At 38.2% G+C, this 24,832-nt stretch overlaps 1 protein-coding gene across 1 annotated transcript in view; it reads left to right on the plus strand.

Annotated features, from left to right (window-relative positions):
• Window positions 1–24,832, plus strand: part of ptn (pleiotrophin) — a 45,929-nt gene that overhangs the window by 16,489 nt on the left and 4,608 nt on the right. The window contains exons 2-4 of the mRNA XM_030148861.1: window positions 18,005–18,102; window positions 19,521–19,694; window positions 22,169–22,330. Of these exons, the coding sequence (XP_030004721.1) occupies window positions 18,006–18,102; window positions 19,521–19,694; window positions 22,169–22,330 (433 nt within the window). The 5' untranslated portion in view covers window position 18,005. The remainder of the gene's footprint in view (window positions 1–18,004; window positions 18,103–19,520; window positions 19,695–22,168; window positions 22,331–24,832) is intronic.

Raw genomic sequence — 24,832 nt, forward strand, 5'->3', positions numbered from 1 at the left:
TTTTGTAAATGTGCTTTATTGTCGTTGTCATTAGTCTGACTGGAACAAAGTGCTACTACTGACATTTAATGTGTTGGAATGAGTGTTTCTCAATTAATCTACCAGGGGGCGCCGCTCTTAATTAACCATACTGGACAAATAGCAGAAGAAGAAGAGTCAAGTTTTTTTGAGGAGAAGAAGAAAGTCAGTAATAACAAACATGGAGACGACAGAGGTTACACTAATGTGATACTAATATTGCAGTGTTTTCACTGGTAGGGTTTAAAAGCTTAGCTTCAGCAGGTAGAGGAAACAGAAATGAGTGATAAGTTTCGTTTTCACTTCTGTTGGCGGTGGTCCGCACCTCTCCGTACACCTGCTGGTATTCTCATTCTGTTTACGCACCCGCGAGCACCTGGAAAACGGATGGAAATACGCAGAGGATGGACAGAACGCTGCATCCGTATCCATCTGTGTCTTTAACGTTACTTGCAGTCAGCGTTACTTTTATCACCGTCATTTATTTTGAAAAATCTCCACACTCTTCACACTCCACACACATTATTCCACCATCGCGTACCTGCTGCACTGAACTGTGAATGTCACACGGCCGTAAGTGGTATCGGTGCATTTGTCTTTTAAGAGTAGGAGTACTAGTACACACACTGAGTATCGGAGCTGATGCCGATACTCGTATCGGTATCGGTGCATCCCTAACATGAAGTATCACATCACATTGCATAACAAAACGTATTGTATGGCCTTATTAATGGAACTTATTAAGATGAACTACAATCAAGTTATCTGTCTGGAAAAAATATGATTCACAAAAGATGCAGAGGCTCTGAAAGTCTGAATTATTAGGAAAAATGTCCTTTTTTTTGTCATGGCAGACACAATACTTTCATTTCTTCTTAAAATCTTATAAATGAACCAATAATATAAAGGCGGACCAAAGAACTTAACAGAGAGACTCAATAAAATGAATGAGATCAGAATGACTCCTGCAGAAAACTTACTGACTTCGGGCCACATTTACAAAGGCAGTGCAAATTAGCGAGGGCGCAGTCTAGAAAAAGCACCCAAGGGAGTGATTACTTTAGTGGATAATTCGTAAAATTATGAACACAGAACAAATCAGTTTATTCCAATTTATGTCTCTATCAAGACCAGTGCAAATTAGTGCAGTCAGACTGTAGAGACGCACCTGACAAGGGCGCAGAGACTCTACTATTTCTGCTATTTCAGACTCAGCTTATTACAGAAATGCGACAAACACAAGAAGTTTTACATGTCTTTCTCTCTGGAAACAGCAACATAGAGCAAAGAGAGGCAGACAGTTTTCTGTGGTAAAACTGCAGGACCTAGTTTATGACTGTAACTTAAAATGGTGACTAAAATCCTAAAATCTGCTACGTCCAACTTGCTCACAAATATAAACATAGAACCAGGAAAAACATTTGGAAATTAAAACATTATTGCGTTGAAGATTTATTGTATTTCATTTATTTTTTCTGGCCACAGTTCCTCATGACTTCATGTGAAAGTAAAACCTCTGCTTGGCTTTGTATTGAACCTCCTGGTGATTTTTATAGAAGTGGCTCTTTCCAATAATGATAAAGACCAGAAGAAGGTGAAAATTTGGACTTTTTGTAGTTAGTCTGATAACAGTTTCCTCTGGCAGGGTTAAGAAGTGTGTTTTTTTTTTTGTCACCATTAAATAATGCTGCAATCAGCAAGAACTTGAGAGCCACAAACCTTAGTAAAGCACATTCCACTACTCCTTTAAACACTCTCCTCCCTAAACTTTGCTCTTTCTAGGAATTCCTATAATATATATGTAATTTGGTCAAGTGCTAAAGAAACTTTTATCCACACCTCTTCAGGGCTAACTTTGCACACTACCTCTTTGGTCGATCTTGACAGTAGTTTAATGCCAAACTCAAAGTGTTGGTAAATCTGGCCTTTGGTGTTATCACTGAGAGTCAATTGGGAACAGTGGATTTCGTAGCTGTGATGGGAGAGTCTGTGTCTAGTCTATGGATAAGATGTGAAAGATCATCACAGAGGTCATCTGATTGTTATGGAGCCAACAGATTTCACTTAGTAGTTTTTTATTCAGGGAACTGAGCCACTTCTCCCTTAGGGCTTTATTCAAAGAGGGCAGATTCTGGTCTCCCTTCAAAGACCCCACAGCCATGACATGGTTCCAGCTACAGTATTCAACTGCAGAGAAATACAGAATCTCTGTACAGGTCTGTCTTACACTAAACAAGACTGAACTAGAAGAAGTGGGTAGTGTATGGTGGACATCTTCATCAAAAAATGAACAAAACTGTCCAGTCAGTAATGGATTTCTCATCCGCTATATTTTAATGAGTGAGTCACTCTAGGTCCTTCCACCATTTTCTAAGAGGAACACACAACTACACACACTTATAGACAAATGTTTCCCATTCAATTAATCAGACACCTCTAAATTGGTGCCTTTAGAGAGAAAGGGGGAGAAAGTGTCTGGGAGAGGAAAGAGGGAGGTGGCGACTGCTGATGCTAAACAGCGTAGGGCTTGAGGGACGGAGGTCTGTTTCAGGGCTGTCAGTGACTGCCAGGGGGATCAGACTGCACAGGTACACTGCAGCCAGACAGCCAGAATCTGAAGGGAACAAACCCAGCTATTTCTAGCTATCACAAAGCGAAAAAATGGAGAGAAAAGCAAGAGGACAAGGAGTAGTGATAAGATTTCTCCTGCAGCTAGCTGTAAGGGTGGACACAGGTAATTTAGCTGTAGAATAGAAAGTAATGGTGTGGATGAAAAATAGACTCCTGAATGAAAACATATCAGCATGATCTGAAATGATCAAAACCTGCTGACGCAAAAATATTCACACAGCGTAGCCATTTACATCATATTATCTCAGAGTACTACACCTATCACTGTGTGGCCTCACAGATCTTTTCATTTTGATACAAATCATTGCAGCTCAAGTGAAACTTGGGTAAAAGTATTTCAAGAATCTTATTTGACCAACATCAACAACTTTGTACAGATTTTCCACTTTTTTTTTTCTTTTTTATACTACCCAAACCAAGAATGTAATTGTCATCTATTATGTTGTTCTTAATAGCTCATAAAATGCTCAGTAATTACTGATTTTAGCTGTTTATCTCACAGAAGCATGAATAGCAATTTATGTTTTTTGACTTGTGTTCCTTTTCAGGGAGGCAACCATGTTTTATAGGCTGTGGGTTTAAGACTTTATGTATCTGACTAAGTTAAAGTCAACAAAATTTGAGAATAGCACAGTTGAGATGTGTCAGGTCTCTTTGAGAAACATGAGAGAAGTTTTGGAACACGGCTTTGTAGACAATGGCAATCTTTCACATTTTGTGGCATCATTCACAGCATCCTAGATTTGAACACTCCCAAATATTTGTTTGAAATGTTTACCCCCTAAGCCAGGGCTAAAAACATGTTTTGTTTTTTTTGGGGGTATTTCATCAATCTGTCTTGACTGAAAAGAAACCCTTATTGAAAGTTTAATCCACTTGTGTGGCCCCCTGGCTCTCTTTGTGCTGCTTCTGTGTGAAAACATGGCTAAAATATAAGACTGCGGAAAAAAATCTGATAGAGAGGTGCAGTAGGGTTCAATCCACAATGATAAAAACAATGTGTGGAAATTGTCAAATACAGTATTTGCTTGTGGCATTGCAATTTTATCATGCTGAAAGAGGAACATAATTGACAGCCACTGGAGGTTATCATACTATTGACACTATGGGGCTCATAACTTCGGCATATGGATGCTACCAATGAAGAAAAAGGGTTCATCAAGATGAGTGGGAGGATAAATGACTGAGTGGGTGTTTGGAGGCGTAGATATAATATGATCAGCGTAATGGAGGCATTCTTGCATAAATTGCAGTCTTCAATTTTAGATGTTTCAGCCTGGATGCTTTCACTGAGCCATTGTTTGTCATCCTTATTATTGTGTTTTTATCATTAAACAAGCCCGTCACTCTGCACTGGTGCTAAGCTCTGTTTGCAAGATGTGGCCACAAACACAACACACACACACACACACACACACACACACACACACACACACACACACACACACACACTGAGTGCCACACATGCTGTTTTTGTTCCGGAGCATGGCTCCCTGGGGGCTCCTCCAGGGCTGTTCTAAGAGATAGCGGGGACCTTCTCCACACACTCTCTCCCCCACTGTCTGACCTTTACAAAACACAAGTCAGAAAATGTGTGGCATTTTCCTCTAATCATCTGCACCTAAACACATGAAAAATGGTGGCGAGCTGCAATTAATGCATCCTGTGTCCCCATGAGAAATGATTTACTAGTCTACAACGGCTAATCGTTATCAAACCCGGGGGATTTATTGCAACCTGCAGCATTCATTTAGGTATATTTTTACACATTATTTCCTTTATATTCATCTATTTTTCTCCTCATCAAAGCCCTGTTTATGCTTCTGAAGCTTGTATTGCATACCCATATACTTACCTTTACATGAAGTGGGCGAGTCTCTTTGAAAGGCATTCCTCTGTCCTCTAGTCAATACTCTTCTCATTTCATCTGTATTGGAATCTCTCAAAAGCTCAGCTCAAGAAAAACACAGACTGAGAAACTCCTAAATAAATCCTTTCAATATGCCCTGTGTCTAGGTGAGGCATTCTCCCCCCTTCTGAATCACAACTACTGAGATGGGAAAGGCACTCAGAAGTAGATTTCCCTGTCTGACTTTTCCCAAGGACACATGGCTCTGTTCTCTGTCTGTAGCTAAACTAATAGTTGTATATGCTGAAAATTCTGTCAATACACTGCTCTGTACAGTTTTCACTTTTGTTTTGACGAAACCATTTCAAGGGAACAAAAGATCATCCAATGAAGACGGTCACCACTGCGAGCAATGCTCTGAAATTCAGTTTCGTTATTAATTTGTAATCCTGGTTAGGGTCATCAGTTTTGCAAAATCCCACAAAAAAGCATAAAAAAAACACACCAATAGGCATCAACACAACTGAGGTTTTCCTGTAGAAATAACATAAAAGTTAGTGCAGCAGCAGCAGCACAAGTAAACAAGCACCACCATCTACACTGTACATTCTGTTTGGCTGTTGTTAGTATAACATAAACAGGGAGATCAAACAGATAATTCATTGGGAAACTGTTTACAATGGTTTCATTATATTTTGTGACTGAGACTTTCAAGTGTCACTCAACACTGACATCATGATGTACTGAATCCTCCTTAAACAACACACTGAAGTTTCTTACACACTGTAGATCCAAGGCTAGAGTAGATATACATGATCAAAATAAAAAAAATAAAATAAAACAAAAATGGACACAGAAAACACTTTTGATTCTTGACAAATACTTGATTCTACTTCTTATACAAATCATCCTACTTCTCATCTAACACAATACCACTTTCAAGGAAGGGGGAAAAGTTGCACTATTTTTGCTTCATGCATGTGCAGCATCAGACAGGAGATCATTCAGATGGTCACTTCAGGATGGATATTTTTTTTCACCCATAAGGCAACTAGGAAGAGTCCATGGGCCTGAATTACTGAAGGTTTGCGCATGTAAAAACGTGCAAATTTGACTGCACATGCAAAAACCCGTTGAAGCTTATCTACTAACAGGACGCACTGAGGGTTGTGCCTCTCAAATGGGCAAAATAGCTCACGCAACCCATTTAGCGTGTTTGCCTTGATGAATATGCAATATGGTAATTTCTGCCAGAAGGCGTAAAATTATTGGGAGGAGTAGGTGCAAATATTTATTTAGTGCACAGAATGTGATTTACCACACCTGAAACTGTGGTGGCTGATTTTGCGTGTATATTTAGCTCGTCTGAAAGGCAGGTTTTAACTTCCTGCAGTTGTTGTGGTGAGGATGCGGCGTAGGCACAACCAAAGGCAACGCAGACAACCAATCTGTTCTGCACGCATCAACATTTTTGGAATGACAGAAAAAAAAATCATTGAGACGTATTGCCTACTCAGCAATGCCATTTTACAACTTCCAGATGAACTCGGGGATGATTTGGGGCCAGTCACAAGGAGGAGTCATGCAATACCTTCTATGACAAACCTCCTCGCACCGTTACATTTCCGTGTGTCTGGATCATTCCAGTGCACTGTAGCCATTAGTGCTGACGTAACCCCTAGCAGTTTTTCCAGTGTACTATCTCCATGACGACAACTGGTCGTGAACGCAAAATCCTCATTTAAATAGGACGGTCTCCAAGACTTTGCATCTGTTGTCATTTGCGCAGGCAGTCTTAGTTGATCACCTGTGACACGCAAATCAATAGATGAGTTTCAATGTTTACTAATAACAGTGACGTCATTAAGATGCGCAACTCAGAGGCAAAAACAGGAGTACCAGCTACCAGCCGGCTCACATCAGCCGCATACACCTCCAGGTTCTCCCTGGAACTCGTGAACGAGCCGATACGTTAGCTCTAAAACAGTCCATTAACTGTCTCTGTCCAAAATCCCATCTTCTCTTTCACGGCCGCATAATTTGACTTGACCGCATGGGGAAGGCTGTCCCATAGTAGAAAAGCAGACTGTCACAGATGGGTGGGGAGCACTGTCACCAGCTCCCAGCTGAACTCACCGGTGTCGCCCACCGTAGCTCCGACTGCCACTTCCAGCTGACGAAACTCTGGCTGCCATCGCCGGCAAAGGGAGCAGGTAGATCCACAATCACTCTGTCTCTACAGGGTGATAGGTCAGGGGAAGCCCTCCTGGTAGGTTTAAAGGGGTCTTCATCACCGTACCCCGTGATGGCAATTCTTTTTTTTCTACTCCGCTAAGCGCAACAGGCACGCAGGCTAACAATACTGAGAAGCTACGCTAATCGCGGTAATAACTATAAACAGCGGTCAGCAGAACAGAACCACCACTGCCACCAATGGAACCGAGCGGTCTTTCTGCCTTCAAGATGCGCACGTAGCAAGACTTAATGTATGCATACGTCACATGAAACTTCTCTATAGCAGGTGCATTTTTTAGTGCAAGCAAGCAATTTGGTGCTTGTTATTTGTGATCTTAGTAAATCAGGCCCTATGTTCCTTGCTCTCTCCTTTCTCTGTCCAGCTGCAGATTCATAAGAAATGCAACTTCTCAGAGGAGAACTGGGACCGAAACTTACTCAAGAGTTTCTCAGAGCAGATTCACTTTTTTCATTTGTAACTTTCTGTGTAACAAGATAGAAGCCTATAGGCTACTGGAGGAGCTGTGCCGTTTCCTCACTGACCTGTTGTTCAGTGGCCTCCAGTCAATCAGCTTTATGTCACAGAACAGGGTTGGCTGTGGTCCCTCTTTCTACTTTGCAGATGAAATAGGTTTAGTGTGTTTACTCACTTCAGTCAGATCTGCAGCCTCCTCTATTACGGCTGAGGGCCATCTGCAAAATACAACAATAGCTCTGTATCGTAAGCTTGGCTTCATGCCGAGCACTATAACATGTTTACCCCCCCATCCATTAATCACTGAAGATGAAACAAATGCATGGTCTGATAGTACTTGGCTGAGCATCTGCATGTATGCAAATGTAGATACATGAGGATTAGTGGCTTCAAGTTCCAATCAAGTCTTGCACCTGTATTGTAAACAGAATTAAATTGAACAAATATATACAGTGTAGGTATGGAAGCTACTGACTAACAGACTTCTCTGCACCAAAAAATAAATAAATAAAAAATATATATTTCTTGACCAAAATGATCAGTTGGTGTCCCAGAAAGGCAAAACAGTAATAAAAATAATGATAAAATGTAATTTAAAAAAAAAAAAAAAGATGAACTACAATTCTGCACATCCTCGAGTCTCACTAGATGTAGAGAGCTTGGGGAAGGAGTCATAAGCACATTCTTTGATTTGCTGCCTCCATCTGTGAAGGGTTATTAAAAAAACATGTATAATTTATCGGCAGTTAAGTGATACTAAAAGCATACATGTGTTCTATGGAGGTATTTGTTTTCATCATTAACACACCACGATGAGCTGCTGCTTAATTACTGTATGTATCTGCATACGTTTAGATGAGGTCTCTGATTAAGAACTGGATTTTGAGAGGTTAAGGGTTTAAATTAAAGAAGCCCAAATCCATTCTTCAGAGAACAATAATGGTGGAAATCTTTTTCACTCAGCTAATAACCCAAAGTGATTCCTTTTTCTGCGGCTTTAAAATTGATTCATTAAACTCTTCACTCATTTATCCCTGCATAGCCGACTCCTTCGCCTCCTGCCTTTGTATCATAGTGAAGCGAAGGATCTGATAGTATAAACAGATTTTCTTTCATGTGCACGGTCAGGATTACGTCAGTTCTAATGAGAGAAAGAAGAGAGTATTTGTGAGTGTTTGCCTCCAGTATAGAGTGATGGAGCACTTTGTGTGTATTTGCTGTGGCACACAAAAAATCACTGAGGGTCCATTGATTTGTGGCGAATATTGGCTTTTTTTTCCCCTTCTTTTTCCCTTCACCAAGAACCCACAGTCGCACCTGGATTAATGGGTCAAATGGAGGGTTTGATAGGTCTAATTCTCACCAGCTTATGAGCCACACTGACCACAAGATGTTTCTGGTGCTTTTCAAACATACACTGTAAAAAAAAATCCTGTTGTTTTTATGGAAAAAAAACTGGCAGCTGTGGTTCCCAGTGCAATACTGTAAAAAAACACATCCAACTGTAAACATTTAGATTTAACATGTAGATTTAACATTTTAAACATGTAGATTTAACTGGTAAATGGACTGCACTTATTTAGCACAATTTATACACCTTCATGGTGTCCAAAGCACTTTCCAAAACCACCAGGTCCAACTGGGAACAGTTTAAGATTCAGTGTCTTCCATGGACACTTTGACATATGGACAGTCTGAGCCAGGATTCGAACTACCAACTCTGGTTATTGGACAAGCCGCTCTACCAACTCTACCAGCCCATTAATTTACAAGTCTAAAATGTTACATTGTTAAATGTTTACTTTTTTTTATAACTATAACTATGTATATAACTATGTATATATATATATATATATATATATATATATATATATATATATATATATATATATATATATATACATATATATATATATATATATATATATATATATATGTATATATATATATGTATATATATATATATATGTATATATATATATATATATATATATATATATATATATATATATATATATGCCGTAAATATGCAAATACTGTATATACGCAAATATGCCATAATTTCAACATTATGGTCTTGCAATTTAAACGGTACCACACTGTATTTCAATTTACAGTTTTAGTTTCTAAAAACAATAGAAATACATCATTTCTACATACAAATCCGGTTTTGTTCACATACTCTTCCTGTAAAAACTACACCTATATTTGATTCAATTGTCAACACAAAAATCTTTTCAAATAAACAACTTTGCATTATATTGTCACTTACAGTTTTTTAATGTTGCAATTTTACAACTTTTTGGTGTTAATTCTACAGTCATTTTTTTTACAGTGTATGGTACTTGTGTTCCCATCGTAGCTACCATTGGCACTGAACCAGGTTTAGTTCTCATTTTAATACCTCATTGGAAAAATATTTGTGACTAAAACACACTGACAAAACATCAAAACTCTTCACCTTCCCATTCACATGACTGTAGATCAATAAGCCACTAAAAAAGAAGGAATCAGACAAGGCTATGATACACTTAAAGAGAACACACTGTAAAGCATGAGTCACAAAAGCTGGAAAGAAAACGGCCTTCTACTAATTAAGGAGAATTTAGAGTAAACTTGAAAGTTTAGTAACATTAAAAGAAAAAACCTTTTGTAGCGCCAAAATGGCATATTATTCATCATTAATGGAAGAAAACAAGAACAATCCCAGGGTCCTTTTCAGTGCAGTAGCCAGGCTGTTGAGCACTAGTATTCCCTTAACTCTGAGTAAGAACATGGTGGATTAGAAGTAGCTGGCATACTATGGACAATGCAAATTAAAAATAAAGCAGTGATATTAACATGCACTTTCTTTGTTTTTCATTGTAGACTGTATGAATAAAACATATTTCATGGTTTGTCAGGACAGCTCATTTGTAAATATACTGAACATCCATTCCTGACTGTCAGTGCATCCAAGAGTTGAGAAAGGGGCAGTTTATCGCTAATAATGTGCTAAAGAAAAAAAAAAAAAAAAAAAAAGAAAGAAATAATGTGGTGAGTTCAAATAGGTGAAGATGATTTAGTACAGAGGCAACAAGTCTAGGATGGAAAGATAGGAGGAGGACTAGTCCTTTAACTTGTCTGTAGGAAAATTATTGAAATGTTTAGAGAAAATGTTACCCAAAGAAACATAGAATGGATCTGGATATTTCACCCTTTATAAAACATAATGTAATTCCAAGATTCAAGGAAAGGAAGGGAAAGTCTGTAAAGGGCATGGGCATTAGTCCAATCCTTCAAACTGTACCACATCAAGACCCAACACTGAACTATAGCCAGTAGAACCACACAAGCTCAGGAGAGTAGTGTAGTGCTGAAAAAAACAACAAACCTTTGTTGAAGACTAGGAGATGGGTACCGAATTTGGTACTTGTATCGGTATCAGAACTACCGAGCATTGATCCACGTAAAGTCAAATGGTACCACATTTTGGTACTTGAACACATCCTCGTGTTGCGCGTGTCAGGAGAGAGTGTAGGGGTGTCTGCCTGAAACGATGACGTCGAGGTGACGACGACAGTATCTGTGATGCTAATGTAAAGCCAGCCACAGTAACACCTCAAACCTGAGGAAACACTTTGTCAAACATTCAAGATTCAAATGTATTTGTCATTTCAGCATATAGAATGCACAGAAATGAAACATTGTACTCAGGTCCTCGACTGTCTGCAGCATTTAGTAAATAATATAAATTACTGATAAAAATAATAAAATTGATTGATTGATTTCAAACATGCAAATAAACAAAATAAAACAAAACGAAGCAAATTAAGACAAAAACAAAATAACATTTAAATGTACAGAATCTTTCTTCAAGCACATACAAGTCTGAATTCTGCATGGTCAAAAAGGAGTAGGAAGAAGTATAAACTTATTTAATCCTACCCCTCAGTGCCTTTACACCTTTATCACTACCGTAATACAATAATCAAACAATACAATTTTCTTAATTTTAGCACAGAACCACAAAAAATACTTAATGTAGTAACTGAATTATACACAACAAAATATTCATGGCAGTACAGTCATACAAACAGACACAACAATTCAACAATTTTCTTCAATAATTACAGCATATTTATCAATATAACATTATCCATAAACAAACAGGCCTCATTGTCATTATTAAATACTGTACCTCTCAAGAATCAATTCTTTACATCTTTTTTTAAACGGAATTATGTTAGATTTTTGTTTTATCTCCACACAGTTTGTTCCACAGTTTTACTCCACAGATGGTGATACAGAAACTTTTTAACATAGTGCATACTTTATGAAACTTTAAATTTAATTTTCCCTGTAAATCATAGCCTCCCTCTCTTTCACATAACATTTCTTGAATATTGCCTGGTAGTAAGTTATTCTTTGCTTTATACATTATTTGAATACTTTTGAACTCCACAAGGAGTTTTAAAGTTTTAGATTGTAAAAATAGTGGATTTGTGTATTCATGAAAACCAACATTGTGAACAATTCTCATTGCTCTTTTTTGCAGTAAAAAAAGTCTTTGTAATGAACTTGTATATGTATTAAATAATAAAATACTGATATGAAAAACAATAACAATAACCCCCCAAAAGTTACCTATAAATAACTAAAAGTGTCTATTTAAAGTGCATTCCGGGGCTCAAGTTCAGCAAGAGTTCATTAGTCTAATATATACAGGTTGGGGAAGCAAAATTTACAATGAACATTTAGTTGTTTTTTTCTCAGCAGGCACTACGTCAATTGTTTTGAAACCAAACATATATTGATGTCATAATCATACCTAACACTATTATCCATACCTTTTCAGAAACTTTGGCCCATATGAGTAATCAGGAAAGCAAACGTCAAAGAGTGTGTGATTTGCTGAATGCACTCGTCACACCAAAGGAGATTTCAAAAATAGTTGGAGTGTCCATAAAGACTGTTTATAATGTAAAGAAGAGAATGACTATGAGCAAAACTATTACGAGAAAGTCTGGAAGTGGAGAAAGCAACAAAAAACGTACCAAAGCTTTTATTAAAGCTCTCAAATCCAAAATCCTAAAGGATCCAACCAAATCCATGAGAAAAATGGCAACTGAACTTGAGGTAGACAACAAGACCGTTAGAAATGCAGTAAAATAAGATTTGAAGTTAAAATCTTACACAAGAACACCAAAACACTTGTTGACAACAGCAACAAATCCAACTTTAGCAATTTTTGGGAATCATGTTTATGGCCGCCTTCTAGCCCAGATCTAAACCCTCTGGATTCTGCTATTTGGGGCATTTTAGAACATGCTACCAATAGAACATCACACAGCAATGTCGACTTTCTTAAAGATACTATTAAAGAAGAATGGGAGAAGTTGTCACCCAAATATTTGAGGAACACTTGCACAAGTTTCAGGAAGCGTGTGAAGGCAGTTATTGAGAAAGAAGGAGGACACATAGAATAAAAACATTTTCTATTATGTACATTTTCTTGTGGCAAATAAATTCTCATGACTTTCAATAAACTAATTGGTCATACACTGTCTTTCAATCCCTGCCTCAAAATATTGCAAATTTGGCTTCCCCACCCTGTACATAATATACACCTGAAGGCTGAGGAATGTACAATATTTCAAAGGCCCAAAAGAGCACAGGCTATGACTCCGACACCAGGCACCGTCACTGCACCTGCAGCAGCTGGCGCCTCCTCACCTACAGCCAGCATCGAGGAGAGGAAGTGGGGTCAAAAAAAACAAAACAAAAAAAGTCAGTGTGGAGAGGGCTCGGCTCTTGCCAGAAAAAGTAGATATGTTGGCATTCGTGAAAAAGAACTGCTGAACATGTGCAGTACAGGTCACGCTGGAGGGAGTGGTTTGGTTTAGTTTGTAATACTTTAGCTTGAAAAATGTTATATGTTTTATATTTATTTTTAAGTTAGTTAAGTTTTCCCTCCCCCACACATACTTTTCTCAAGTTTTCTGTTATGTTATTTCACTTGTGATACTGAGAAATAAATATTCAGAATTCAGAAGTTTTTACCATTTCTTTATAGACAAAATTACTTTCATCACTACACATACACAAAGAAAAGTACAGAAAACAGGTACCGTTGTATACAGGTACCAGGAACAAAGTATCAGTATTGTATCGGTTTAAATGTGAAAGGTACCCATCCCTAATCAAAGACTACAATACAGAGTTATGTAATTATTGGTTGTTTTTTTTTTTTTTATTTAATATTGCTCAAAAACTATGGAGCACTGCAGCTTCAATCAATATTTTTTTTTTATAAATTAGGCCTGATGAATCTTTTGTAGCCAGATTTGTAATTTATCATTTATTTAGCCATGTAACCAAATGTAACAACTTAAACAAACTTGAAACATCATCTCAAAGTCACAAAAGCTCGAATAACATGCCATTTATAGTTCTAATGTTACACAAAGTTATTTTATTTGTTCCTAAAAAGCCCTGAAATCAGCGATCTTACCAGATAGCTTCATTGGGTGTTATTTCTTTGGCCAGTCTGAGGAACCTAGGATAAATTGACGACCCTGGTGTTAAAAGTACTGAAGTCACAATATTGCTGCGTTTCCACTACGTGGAACCAGCTCGACTTGACTTGGCTCGGCTCAGCTCGACTCGATATTACTGGAGACCGTTTCCATTACAGGATGCTACCCACTTTTACAGTACCTGGACGTCATAGTGATGCATTATTTCTGTGTTGTCTGCTCAGAGAGTTGCTGAAAACTCGCTTGTTGCGTGTTGCCTCGTCTGAATTTTTACATCGGTCACCAAAGACTGAATTTCCTCGATCGACCATAGTGTAGTTTGGGGCTGTTATCATGTGGATTAACCCTACCACTATATTCACTGTCCACTTCTGCATCTGTTTTTTGTAAAACAGCAGGTCACAGAGAAAACTGTCTGACCAATCAGTGGTCTGCAGTGTTATACGTCACGGTTTAGCATCGCTTGGAACCTCGGTGGAGGTGATACCAGAAAACTAGTACCATGTACCAGATTCCAGGTCCTTTTTTGTAATGGAAATGCAAAAAGGCCGAGCCGAGTCGAGTCGAGTCGAGCCGATACCACGCAGTGGAAACGTGGTGTATGTCTGTTTTGAGAAAATCATATCTGAAAATATCACTGATTCATAAAATCAGCAATTAAAAGTTTTGCTGTTTTTATGCATCGCTTAGTAATCATTGATGTTTGAAGTGTATGCAGACATTTTCAACATTTTGAAACCTCTTTGATTGTGAGATTGCGCCATTTTTGTTTTTGGACATACTATGGGTACTTTTTGCACCTGGCTAGGACTTAGATACTCCTGGCATGAAAACTCCTGCCAGTACCGCACCTGGAGCAGATCTTAATCAGATCCCCATAGAAGGGGCTCCCCTGCTCCAGGGTGGTGCTGGAACATTCTGCTGCCATCACTGCTGCTGCTTCCCCACAGATCTCCCACAGCCCACCACAGATCCACATGGACTCCTGCCACAGCACTATGGACTCAGATTCATATCCTCAGGTTTTTAAGTTTTCCTTGTCACGTTTACTTTCTCTTCAATAAACAACTTTACTCCCTTCAGTGCTGTGCGTTTGAGTCCATCCTTTTACTCCACCTTGACAGCTTGTGAGTCACATGACCCAAAGTCAGATGGCGATTGGACACTTTTAGCAGTGATATACTGGACTTAGGTACTTCTTGTGTACCAGAATCTGATATCGTCTTGTTTCCATAGTGGAGCACATAGACTTAGGCACATTTTAAACAAATACAACATGTTTATATGCTCAACTTGAATTGTCCAAAAATGTGACTTCAGTACTTTTAGCACCAGGGTCTTCAATTTTCAACTAGGATATGTCTTATTCTTGTATGTAAAAAGTCTCTAGGGTTGGCATCTTTCACCTGTGTGGTACTATCAAACAGACACATGTAATCTCAAAGTGATGAAGTGATGCTCACCTATCCATTTTTTACTTCCAAGGTGGACTACTGTCATTTCTTGCTATTATAGTGCCCCAGAAAAGACAGAAGGTGTATGGTTTTAATGACAGTATCCCTTTAGTTTTAATAATACGGGCCCTCATTGTACTTTCTGCAGCCCTCCTTTAGAATCATCTTTTATCTGTCTTTCACAATGGACACTATCCCTTTTAGAACAGGCTTTGGTTTGGCAAAAACTTTTGGCGTTATCATACCTTCTCAGGCATTAAATGATTTTGTAATATTTGAGCAGCCTCACTAACCCTTCAGGTCTGGCAATATCCTGCATTAAATATCACACTTAGAATCTACAGACGAGTTAAGTAATGATTGATGACTTATTCTCTTTCGTCCTGCTGCTTGAATCTCACCTTTGGCAGAACATTTGTCTGAATCGTCTAAATTATACAAATTCAATGGAATATTCTTTAAAGGAAAAAGGAAAATCCTCTCCAGTGAGACGTATTTCCTGTAGGACAAAACAATGACATAACTCAAAGGAAGGTTGTTAACAGAGCTAATGTAAAGTCCCATTGCTCAGGTCAAATTAAATGATGGAGTTGAGGTTAGGTAACTCAGGGTATAGACATGTCACTATTTTTAAACCCCTTTTTCTCATCTCACAAAAGGAAAAGCTGTAGGTGTTTCTGACTTTGTATTGAAAAGGAAAGAAAGTGACTTTTTTTTGGAAATGCACAAGTACATGTCCTTCAAGTTGGCAATCCCCAGTGCTTCTTATCAAAGTACAACACAGACAGCACACACAGCTACTGAATGATAGTCAAATACTCCAATCCACCCAGTCATCTATTATAGGTGCTGTCATGCTCCGGAAATAGAAACTGCATGGTTGGAATAGATTTCTATTAATTTATCGACCACTAGTGGAGGAAATCTGGTCAATGTAGAGGGTTGTCTGGCTGCAGAGGAAATGGTTAATTCAGTTTAATTCCAATACTTTCCTTCTATACGTTTCTATTTCTCGTTCAAAGTCATCAACCCTGTCCTTCTTTATGCCTGCACTGCACTAAGAGCCCATCGTTCAGTGTGTGAGGAAAATGCTTTCTTATCTTTTGAAAGGCCACAATGCCTTTTTCTTGGAAAATGATCTTTATCGGGGAGCTTTCATTGAGTTTTCTCTCTGAAACTCTTAGAACTCATTGTGTGCACTTCTTACAGTAGGGATTCAATGATTTTTTTCTCCCTTTCTTGGGTTATGGAGATGAACCATTTGGAATCTCTTAAAAAGAGGCAACATAAAAAAAAATAAAAATAAAAAAAAAACTGCGAGATGGGTGTTTGAAGTGTTTAATCAAAACAGGGTTAGTCTGAAAGCTGCCACAGTCAGAAAAGTATATAATCAATTGTGTGAGGGATTCAGATGGTTTTTTCCTTCCAGGCAGAGTACAGACACTGCCATAAGGCTCATTATGAGTTTCTAAGACGTACTGGAAGACTTTAAATCCAAGATAAAATGCAGTACAATAATGCAGAGTAATTAAATATAAGGTCTGAATGCCTGATTTAAACTTCAGAGGCCTTTACTATCTCTAAACAGGGTGAGTCTTAACTCATAAGAAGTCTGGAGGTGAGTGAATTGAAAAGTTGGAAATACACATTCATTACACAATAGCATGGGGGGTTAGGAGGCAGCTCATGATTAATTAGAAATGACAAATGGATATTACTTCCCTGCCAGACTTTCCTTTCTACAGGAATTTGAGCACAGAGGAACATTTTTGGCATCAGACACTTGGTAATTGCAACAGTCTCATGCTGTCTCTCCACTCAGAGGGAACTGTCGGCTGAAGGATTTTAGTCAGAAAAGAAAAAGCAGGAAAGGCGGAAAAATCCTGGAGAGGGGGGGTTCTGCTATAATGTCATCACAGTGCATTAGGCTGTTGATAGTGACAGCTTTCTACTGATCCAGAGGCATCAAATAATGAAGGGAGTTGTGTTATGGAGTACTAGTTAGGTCGACAAAATCTTGTGACCAGCTGAAATTGTCCGCAGTACTTTCAACAGTTCAGTGTAGATAATCAACAGTGAAAGGGAGCATTCAGGACATATTCTGCGTCTTTTCATGCGCTGTTGTAGCAGGTGTCTCTTTTTTGAGCAAATATTCTATACCTCAGTGAGTCTGTATAAACTACAAACACAACTCTCTCAAAATACAGAACAGGTTTTTGGGCTGTTTTGCACCTTCTGGCAGCCACAAAGTGAAGAAAAATGCTGGCGTAACATTCAATACTTAACATAGACTGAATCTAACAGTTAACAATTACTTACAAAATGGCATGTATTTTAGAAGAAGCATTGCAGAACCAAACCCTGCTCTGATACCACTAGCCTCAGGCGTGAGTTTTGGGTGTACTATATGGTTAGTTGGAGAGAAGGTTTTGACCAATTAAATCAGTCACATCTTCCAGAAGAACTGTATCTGTCACAAGACGTCACAGATTCTGACAGTACAAGACTGACACACTGACAGTGTGGCAGTACAACTAAATGAAAATGTTGATAATAGGATCCTTCACATCAGAAATGACAAAGACAGAAGTGAAAACGCCACAGACTGCTGTTCTGGTCTCATAGTACTTGGAACAAATATTGCTTTACTCTTTACTGTCTTCTGCTAAACAGCTGAATGTGTGAAGGTCAGACAGATATTTGGTCCGTAAGAAGTCATGAGTTCTTCAGATTTCTTTTATCATCTATGTAGATGAAACATCCCCAGACTGCACAAAATATGTCTTAACATATATATTTTATTTCTTTTTTTTTTATGTTTCAGAATGTATGGACAGAAGCAGTGGGCACAGGTGGCTGTCATGGCACTTCTGGTGCTAACGGTAATGGCAGCTGAAGGAGGAGGCAAAGCAGAGAAAGCAGGTGAGATTATTCAATTAATTCATATAGGAGACATCACAATGTGTTGAATATCTGTATAATTTAGATTCCAGCTAACATACAGTTAAAATAAGATGTCTTCACTCTCCACAGCTCTAATACTGCTTTGTTTAAAAAACAAAAAAAAAAAAAAATCTTTAATGAGGAGAAATGTCTTAGTGTAACTTCATTACACAGCAGAGCTGCGGAACAGTCCAGGCGTTTCATAAGTTTTTTGATGATGTAGAAGCTTTTTTGCTTCGTTTAAACTGATCTGAGATTTTTCCCTCATGGAGTAACGATGAGTGAAAAAACTTGTAAAGGCTGCACTGACTGGGATGGTTGAAAATCAATCTTAACTAGTTATTTAGTTTGACACAAGTCAGAAAATTAAGAAATGCCTTTGGGTAGAATAATTTGTCCTTTGAGAATTTACAGAAAACAAACAGGACTATCCTGCAAAAAAATGCAAAAATAACTCAGTTAATTCCCACATGGATGAAGGAAATAAGATTTAGCCTAATTTAAATTCAGGAACACAGGTTTATTTGCATTGGATATTAGCACAAATATCTTTTCAGCCTGAAGTAGCACTGAATGTTATGTTTGGACATTTTAAATAAACATAATCTGCTTTAGAAACTTTCAGATATGCATTTGACCAGAGATTTACAATATCAGAAAACACACAAATTAGGGCTTGAAACTTAATAAGCATGATCATCAGTTTTGAATGGAATGCTTTGGCCTGTGCTGTGAAAGGTATTGTTCTTAGCAGCATTGGGCTTGCTGTAAGAGAAATAATATATAAATAACTTTATAATATTTTAACTTTAGCCATTTTTTTTGTATACAATTTATATGTTAATGGGGTCAAACAGCCAAAATTGATTTACACAAGCCAGGAAGCAAGTGTCATGCTGCTTTATCAACAATTTCCATGCATGACAGGTGAAAATCTGAGTAAAACTGTAATAGGCAAACAGAAAAGAGAACTCAACAGCTTCCACACAGTTAGCAGTAAGTGCTACCATTAAACATCAAACTAATGACTGGATGCTACATTTACATTTAAATATCTGAATACAACGTGTTGTCATTAGCCTATGTTATTATCTATATATTTAAACATGTAAAGAAATTATGTTAATATGTCAATAATTAGCATAAACATAGAAAGCTGTTAAACATTAGAGAAACTTAAGCTACACGCACATTTGTAATATCTGTTTGGTTAACTAAAGGTCAGTGCAAAGTGTCATATTGCGTTTTTATCTGTACATGCATTAACTGTATAATATTTTAACATTAAATGAATGACTAGTTGTCTTGAAAAATTTTGAATTAACTAAATCAAAATACAAATATATCTTATGACTGAACTTCAATATTGGTGGAACACTTTCTGTTAAAATCTACAGGAAAGAAGGAGCGCAAGTCAGACTGCGGAGAGTGGCAGTGGAGTGTGTGTGTAGCCAACGAAGGGGACTGTGGGCTCGGAACCAGGGAGGGAACACGCACCGGCACTGACTGCAAACAGACCATCAAGACCCAGCGCTGCAAGATCCCCTGCAACTGGAAGAAGAAGTTTGGAGGTGAGGGAGAACTGAGCAGGAAGAAGACTTGTCCATATAAAAGTCTAGAAATAAGTACAGGTTGGCAGCCAAAAGTGACCTCCAGTACCCAAGCAAGTAACTGAACAGTTTTTTTTTTAAATCACTCACATCCAGAACATGTCCTTGATGTATGGCAGCCTGTCATTTACAAAACAATGGTCGTAATAGGCATGATAAGACTGGTTAAATAGAGGTACAACAGAAGCATCTGTTGTGGGCATTATAAATCATCTTAGAAAACACAGGAACCATCCTCTTGCTTTGTCATTTGCTTTTTGGGTTTGACACTCTGCAGCCCTCAGTGCTGAAATGTCTTGCGGTGACAAGCCTGAGGGACTTTTGTTCCCCCAGTAAGGGCTGTCAGGCAGGAGCCTGCTGCTCTGCAATGAGCCTGTCAGGAGTGATGAACACTCTGCAGGAAATAATGGTCCAGCTAACTGGCTGTATAGATTATATCAGCAAAAGTTTGGGTGAAGTGGAAATAAGTTTCATGCCTCCGGCTTTTATGTTGTAGAAAATTTAAGAAAGGGCTAATGGCTCCTTTTGTGCTCTGCATGATGACAATAATTGAAAAGCAAAACCAGTGTCTTTCTAATATTTGTGCATTTCAAAAGACAAGTAATTACTGTAACAGTTGGTGTACACACCACATAAACCACGTCAGAACTGGTGTGAAAAAACCTTGCAATTTAACCCTGGCAGCTACATCTGAGATTTAGTGCAGCTAAAAAAAAAAGACTGCCATTAATGAAAAAAAAAAAAAAAGATTCTATTAGCAGGTGACACATTGCTTAAATGAACAAAATACAATCTGTAGCATTAGGTGCTGCTGACTAATAATAACCCAAGAAATTGTCTGTTTAGACCTCGATTCTGAGATCCTGAGCATTAAACCCCAAAAGATCCTCAAAAAACAAACAAGAAACTAGGTTAACACTAGTTTTAAGCACTCAGCACATGGCCCAAACCACAGCTGACAGGAGTTCAACAGCAAGAGGAAGAGTATAAATGTTGTTCTTAAAATAGGAGAGTTGGCACAGTACTGGAGAACCATGGTTGCCAGCAGTGTGACCCAAAAATCTCTATGGGGCAGGTGATATGTCTAATACAAAAGCTAATGTGCTGTTGCAGAAAAAATACAAAGAAACTCACACAGTGTGCTACAACAGCCAACAGACTAGGTATTCTGTTTATTAGGTAAAATATGTAAGCAGTGGATAAGACAGGAAATAAGGGCAGTATTTCAGTCTGTTGGTTGGTGTGTGAATGTCCATGGCTTATACCACCACCGAGCCGTAGTAGAAGCTTCCAATTAACAACCAATCAAAATTCTGTCAACTATCGATCAATAGTGGTTATAGATCTTTTTTTTTTTTAAATAGAGGGTCGTGTTTGGATGTATGATCAGTAATGAGTGGGTGTGCGTGCACTTGTACATCCATTTTTGCTTACTTGTATGTGACTCCTTAAAGAGGGCATGGGATGTCTGCCAAATTCCCACGAGCCAGCAAGGAAGCCCTTTCTCAGAGACAAATTATAGGTATGAAAGCGCAAGGGTTTAAAATTGGATGCTCAGGAAGTCCCTGTAGAATTCTTGCAACAATGGTCCCGTCACTCCTCTCCTCACCCTTTCTTTTGCCTCTTCCCTCCTCTGATGAGCACCCTGGGATCTAAGAGGCTGTGACAAGGGGGGCAGTGCTTTCATGTGAGGAAGTTGACGAATGAGTAGCGGGTGTCGCCGCCTCAGGGGAGCTAGGCTAAAGTGGCAACAAAATAAAGCAGGGAGATATGATAGACACGGACAGAGAGTACACAAACATGCATATTTATACAGCAGACACCATGTACTGCTGCCACATTCTGGGGTAGTCTTGCATCCTATGAGGCCAAACTGAGGGTGGGATACTTTTATTATCAAATGAAAGCACATGGGTGAAATTTATTTGAGGTGCTGCTGGGAGTATTTTCACTATTCTGCTGCCAAGATTATATCTGTCCATTATTTCCAGGATGAGCAGCAGCCAGGCGAGATTTGATTGCATTCATCTGTTACTGGGTTTCATCACTGCAGTACAGGAAATATAGGATCAAAACTGTGAGGCGCCATCTGTTCATGTTGGGAAAAAGCTTTAAGTTATATTTTGTTGTCATGGATAAGATTGGTAAAACATCGTAGTTGAATTCAGGCAGGTTCTACTGATGAAAAGAAGATAATAACAAAGTAAATGGAAGCTGCTCATCACTGCTATTGAAGGAGTATGATTCAGGCTCAGGATCAAGGGAGTCATTTTATTGAATGATTGCAAATGGCTGCTTTTAGAACAACTATAGAAGTTGTGATGTGTAATTCTATAGGTTTCATTTTGTCTCTTTTGGAGCTACTGCACCTCCTTGGAGCTACTTAACCAAACAAAAGCATCTAATGAAGTCTCTGATTGCTTCGTGTACTTTAGGGGAATGCAAGTACGACTTTGAGGCTTGGGGAGAGTGCGATCTTGCAACAGGGAAGAAAAACAGGACGGGGGTGCTGAAGCGAGCGCTCATGGATGCGACCTGCGCTGCCACTGTTACGGCCACCAAGCCATGTGGGAAAATCCCCAAGACCAAGCTGCAAGGTAAGCTCAAAGAGATAAATCATCTCCAGAGATATGAGTGGACATGTTGAGCTTGTCAGCAACACAGTGATGCCCCAAAGTTCTGGTGATGGATCACTGTGGCTTCCAACATATGGAGAATGTTTAAGCATGAATGGAAAACATGACATTTGGCTTTTTTTCTCTGACTTTCAGCACAAAACAGATTCATATAAAGTTCACTAAAACACACTTGAACATTTGAATCTATATACTGAACCTTTGAAGAGAGAGTGAGCACAACAGTAATTTTACATTTAATCTTTGAGTTTGATGTTTGAGATTAGTTTAGTTTTTGTTGTATGTTTGATGAATACATATAATTTTAGTTTGAGGACAAGTGATTTAGTTTTTCCATAGTTTCAGTACTAGTTTTACTTTTTCATTTACTATTTAGCAACTTAAAAAATGCAGGATTTTAAAGAATGTATGGCATGAAAAATCATTTACATAAGCATAAGTCCTGCTTTATGCTATCTGGTATTTTATACCATAACCCAGAGGCATTGAATTGAAGTGTATCTGCAATTGTATATAGATGAAATGGTTTATTGCGGTTTTTATTTAGTTTTATGTTTTCATCTTAGTTTTTGTTAACTCTAATAATCCTGACATGCACTAGCCCTGTAGTACTGTGACTGCAAGATAAGTTTGTAATTAGAAAACATCTGTTTTTACTCTCTAAAATGTACCCCCTAAATTGTGTGTATATATATTTACAGTATATGTCTATATACGTATTTACAGTGTATAATGATGTGAGATCAAGACTGATCTCCAGTGAGAGTCTCTGAAGTCTTCCACTCTCTTAACACAGAGAAAAGTAATTTTGCTGATGGATGTTTACGTCATGGATGTTATAACTGATTGTTACTTTTTGCTATAGGGGTCAAGTTAGACACTTTCTGACCTCCCTGACATGTTTTTCTACACTTTGTCTCTACATTCACTAGCTCAACAGATATTTATCTTTTCTTCTTCATCTTCAGACTGATTGCATCTTTGCAAAATCCAACAATGCTTGCAAATTGTTTAATTTCAGGCTGTGATTCACTATCATTTTTGGTCCAAATGATCAAAATCATTTAAGTACTACATTAGTGTAGGAAAAAGGTGAATAGGTTAACACACTATTCAACTGTAATTACATGCCTTCAGTTCTCTCTAGTTAATGTCAGGGAGTTCTCTTGCTTCATCTTTCCATATTCCCCAGGAAACGGACAGTTATCAGAAAACTTAAATTGACAGAAGCATATTACCATCTGCTTGGAGAGATTGGCATAAAACGCACAGATAAAGCACTCCAGTTATTTCATGGAAGTCAATGCCCACTATTAATTTTCTAAACAAGGATGTAATTGACACAGTGTGAATGTCACATTGTCGAAACAGGATTATATTAAGAGCAGAATCGCTGCCAGTGGTCATAAAGTGTAGCCTTATCGAACACAGCAGATGACATGTGTGCACACTGGGTTTGCACATAGTTTGTCTAACCGTACTGTCACTTCATCAAACATCCAGTGGCAGGTGAAGTCCCAAATTACAGCGATAAGACAATATGAGCCCTTCTCTGAGATAGTCTATTATAACAGGATGTCTGCACTCCCAGAGCTGCCAACCCTAACGCGTCTGTCTACTCCAATGTTTGTCTTAAGATTTTATGCCAAACTCTATTTGACTTTCAAAGGAGGAATGTGTTTAAATTTTTACTCTAGCACATAATTAATGCATTGTGGCAGGGTTTTTTTTTTTTTTAAGGAGCTGTACTATGCTCAGCCATCTGTGATCCCCATTTACTCTACAGCTAATATACAGTACAGATTAGCCCTGAAAAGCAATATATGTAGATATATTGTCATGAGAGACAAAGAAGTCAAGGTATATTACGGTAAATTTAATTATTATCTGCATATGAAGCTTAATTTTTGTGATGAAAACATTTGTTTTAATGTCACTTTATTCATTCTCTGTATTTATCAAAACTGTTCAGGGCTGCAGGGGAATGAAATGTGTTTTTTTTCTTTTTTTTTTTAAATTAAGTGTAATATTAACATAGTAAATAATCAATTTGAATATTAAAAATATGTTGAGTTGATACACCTGAAATGATTGCACTTTCACGTCTCTTCCTTTCAAATGTATATTGGTGTTTCATATTGCAAGAGCATAACATTAATGCAGATGAACCTTTCATGCTGAAAAATGTAAATGAGAAATGTATGCATTAACAAACAGTTGGCAAACATGTGCATGTATATTGTTTGGTTGGTGCTGCATACCTGTTTGCACCTCCTCTAATGAAGGCAAGATGCATGGATTCGGAGTGACAGCGTAAGAGTTGAGAGAGCTGAGGGCAAGAAAGAAGCAGAGCGAGGATGACAGTGGCTGAGATGAAGGGAGGCAGTTGGGAAGAGCGACCTGCTATGTGAGTGAGGTGTGATTTCCCATGTCTGCCAGTTGGAAGATAAGCCCTGGAAAGCA

This window comes from Sphaeramia orbicularis, chromosome 12 (assembly GCF_902148855.1).
Source record: "Sphaeramia orbicularis chromosome 12, fSphaOr1.1, whole genome shotgun sequence".
Lineage (NCBI taxonomy): Eukaryota > Metazoa > Chordata > Actinopteri > Kurtiformes > Apogonidae > Sphaeramia > Sphaeramia orbicularis.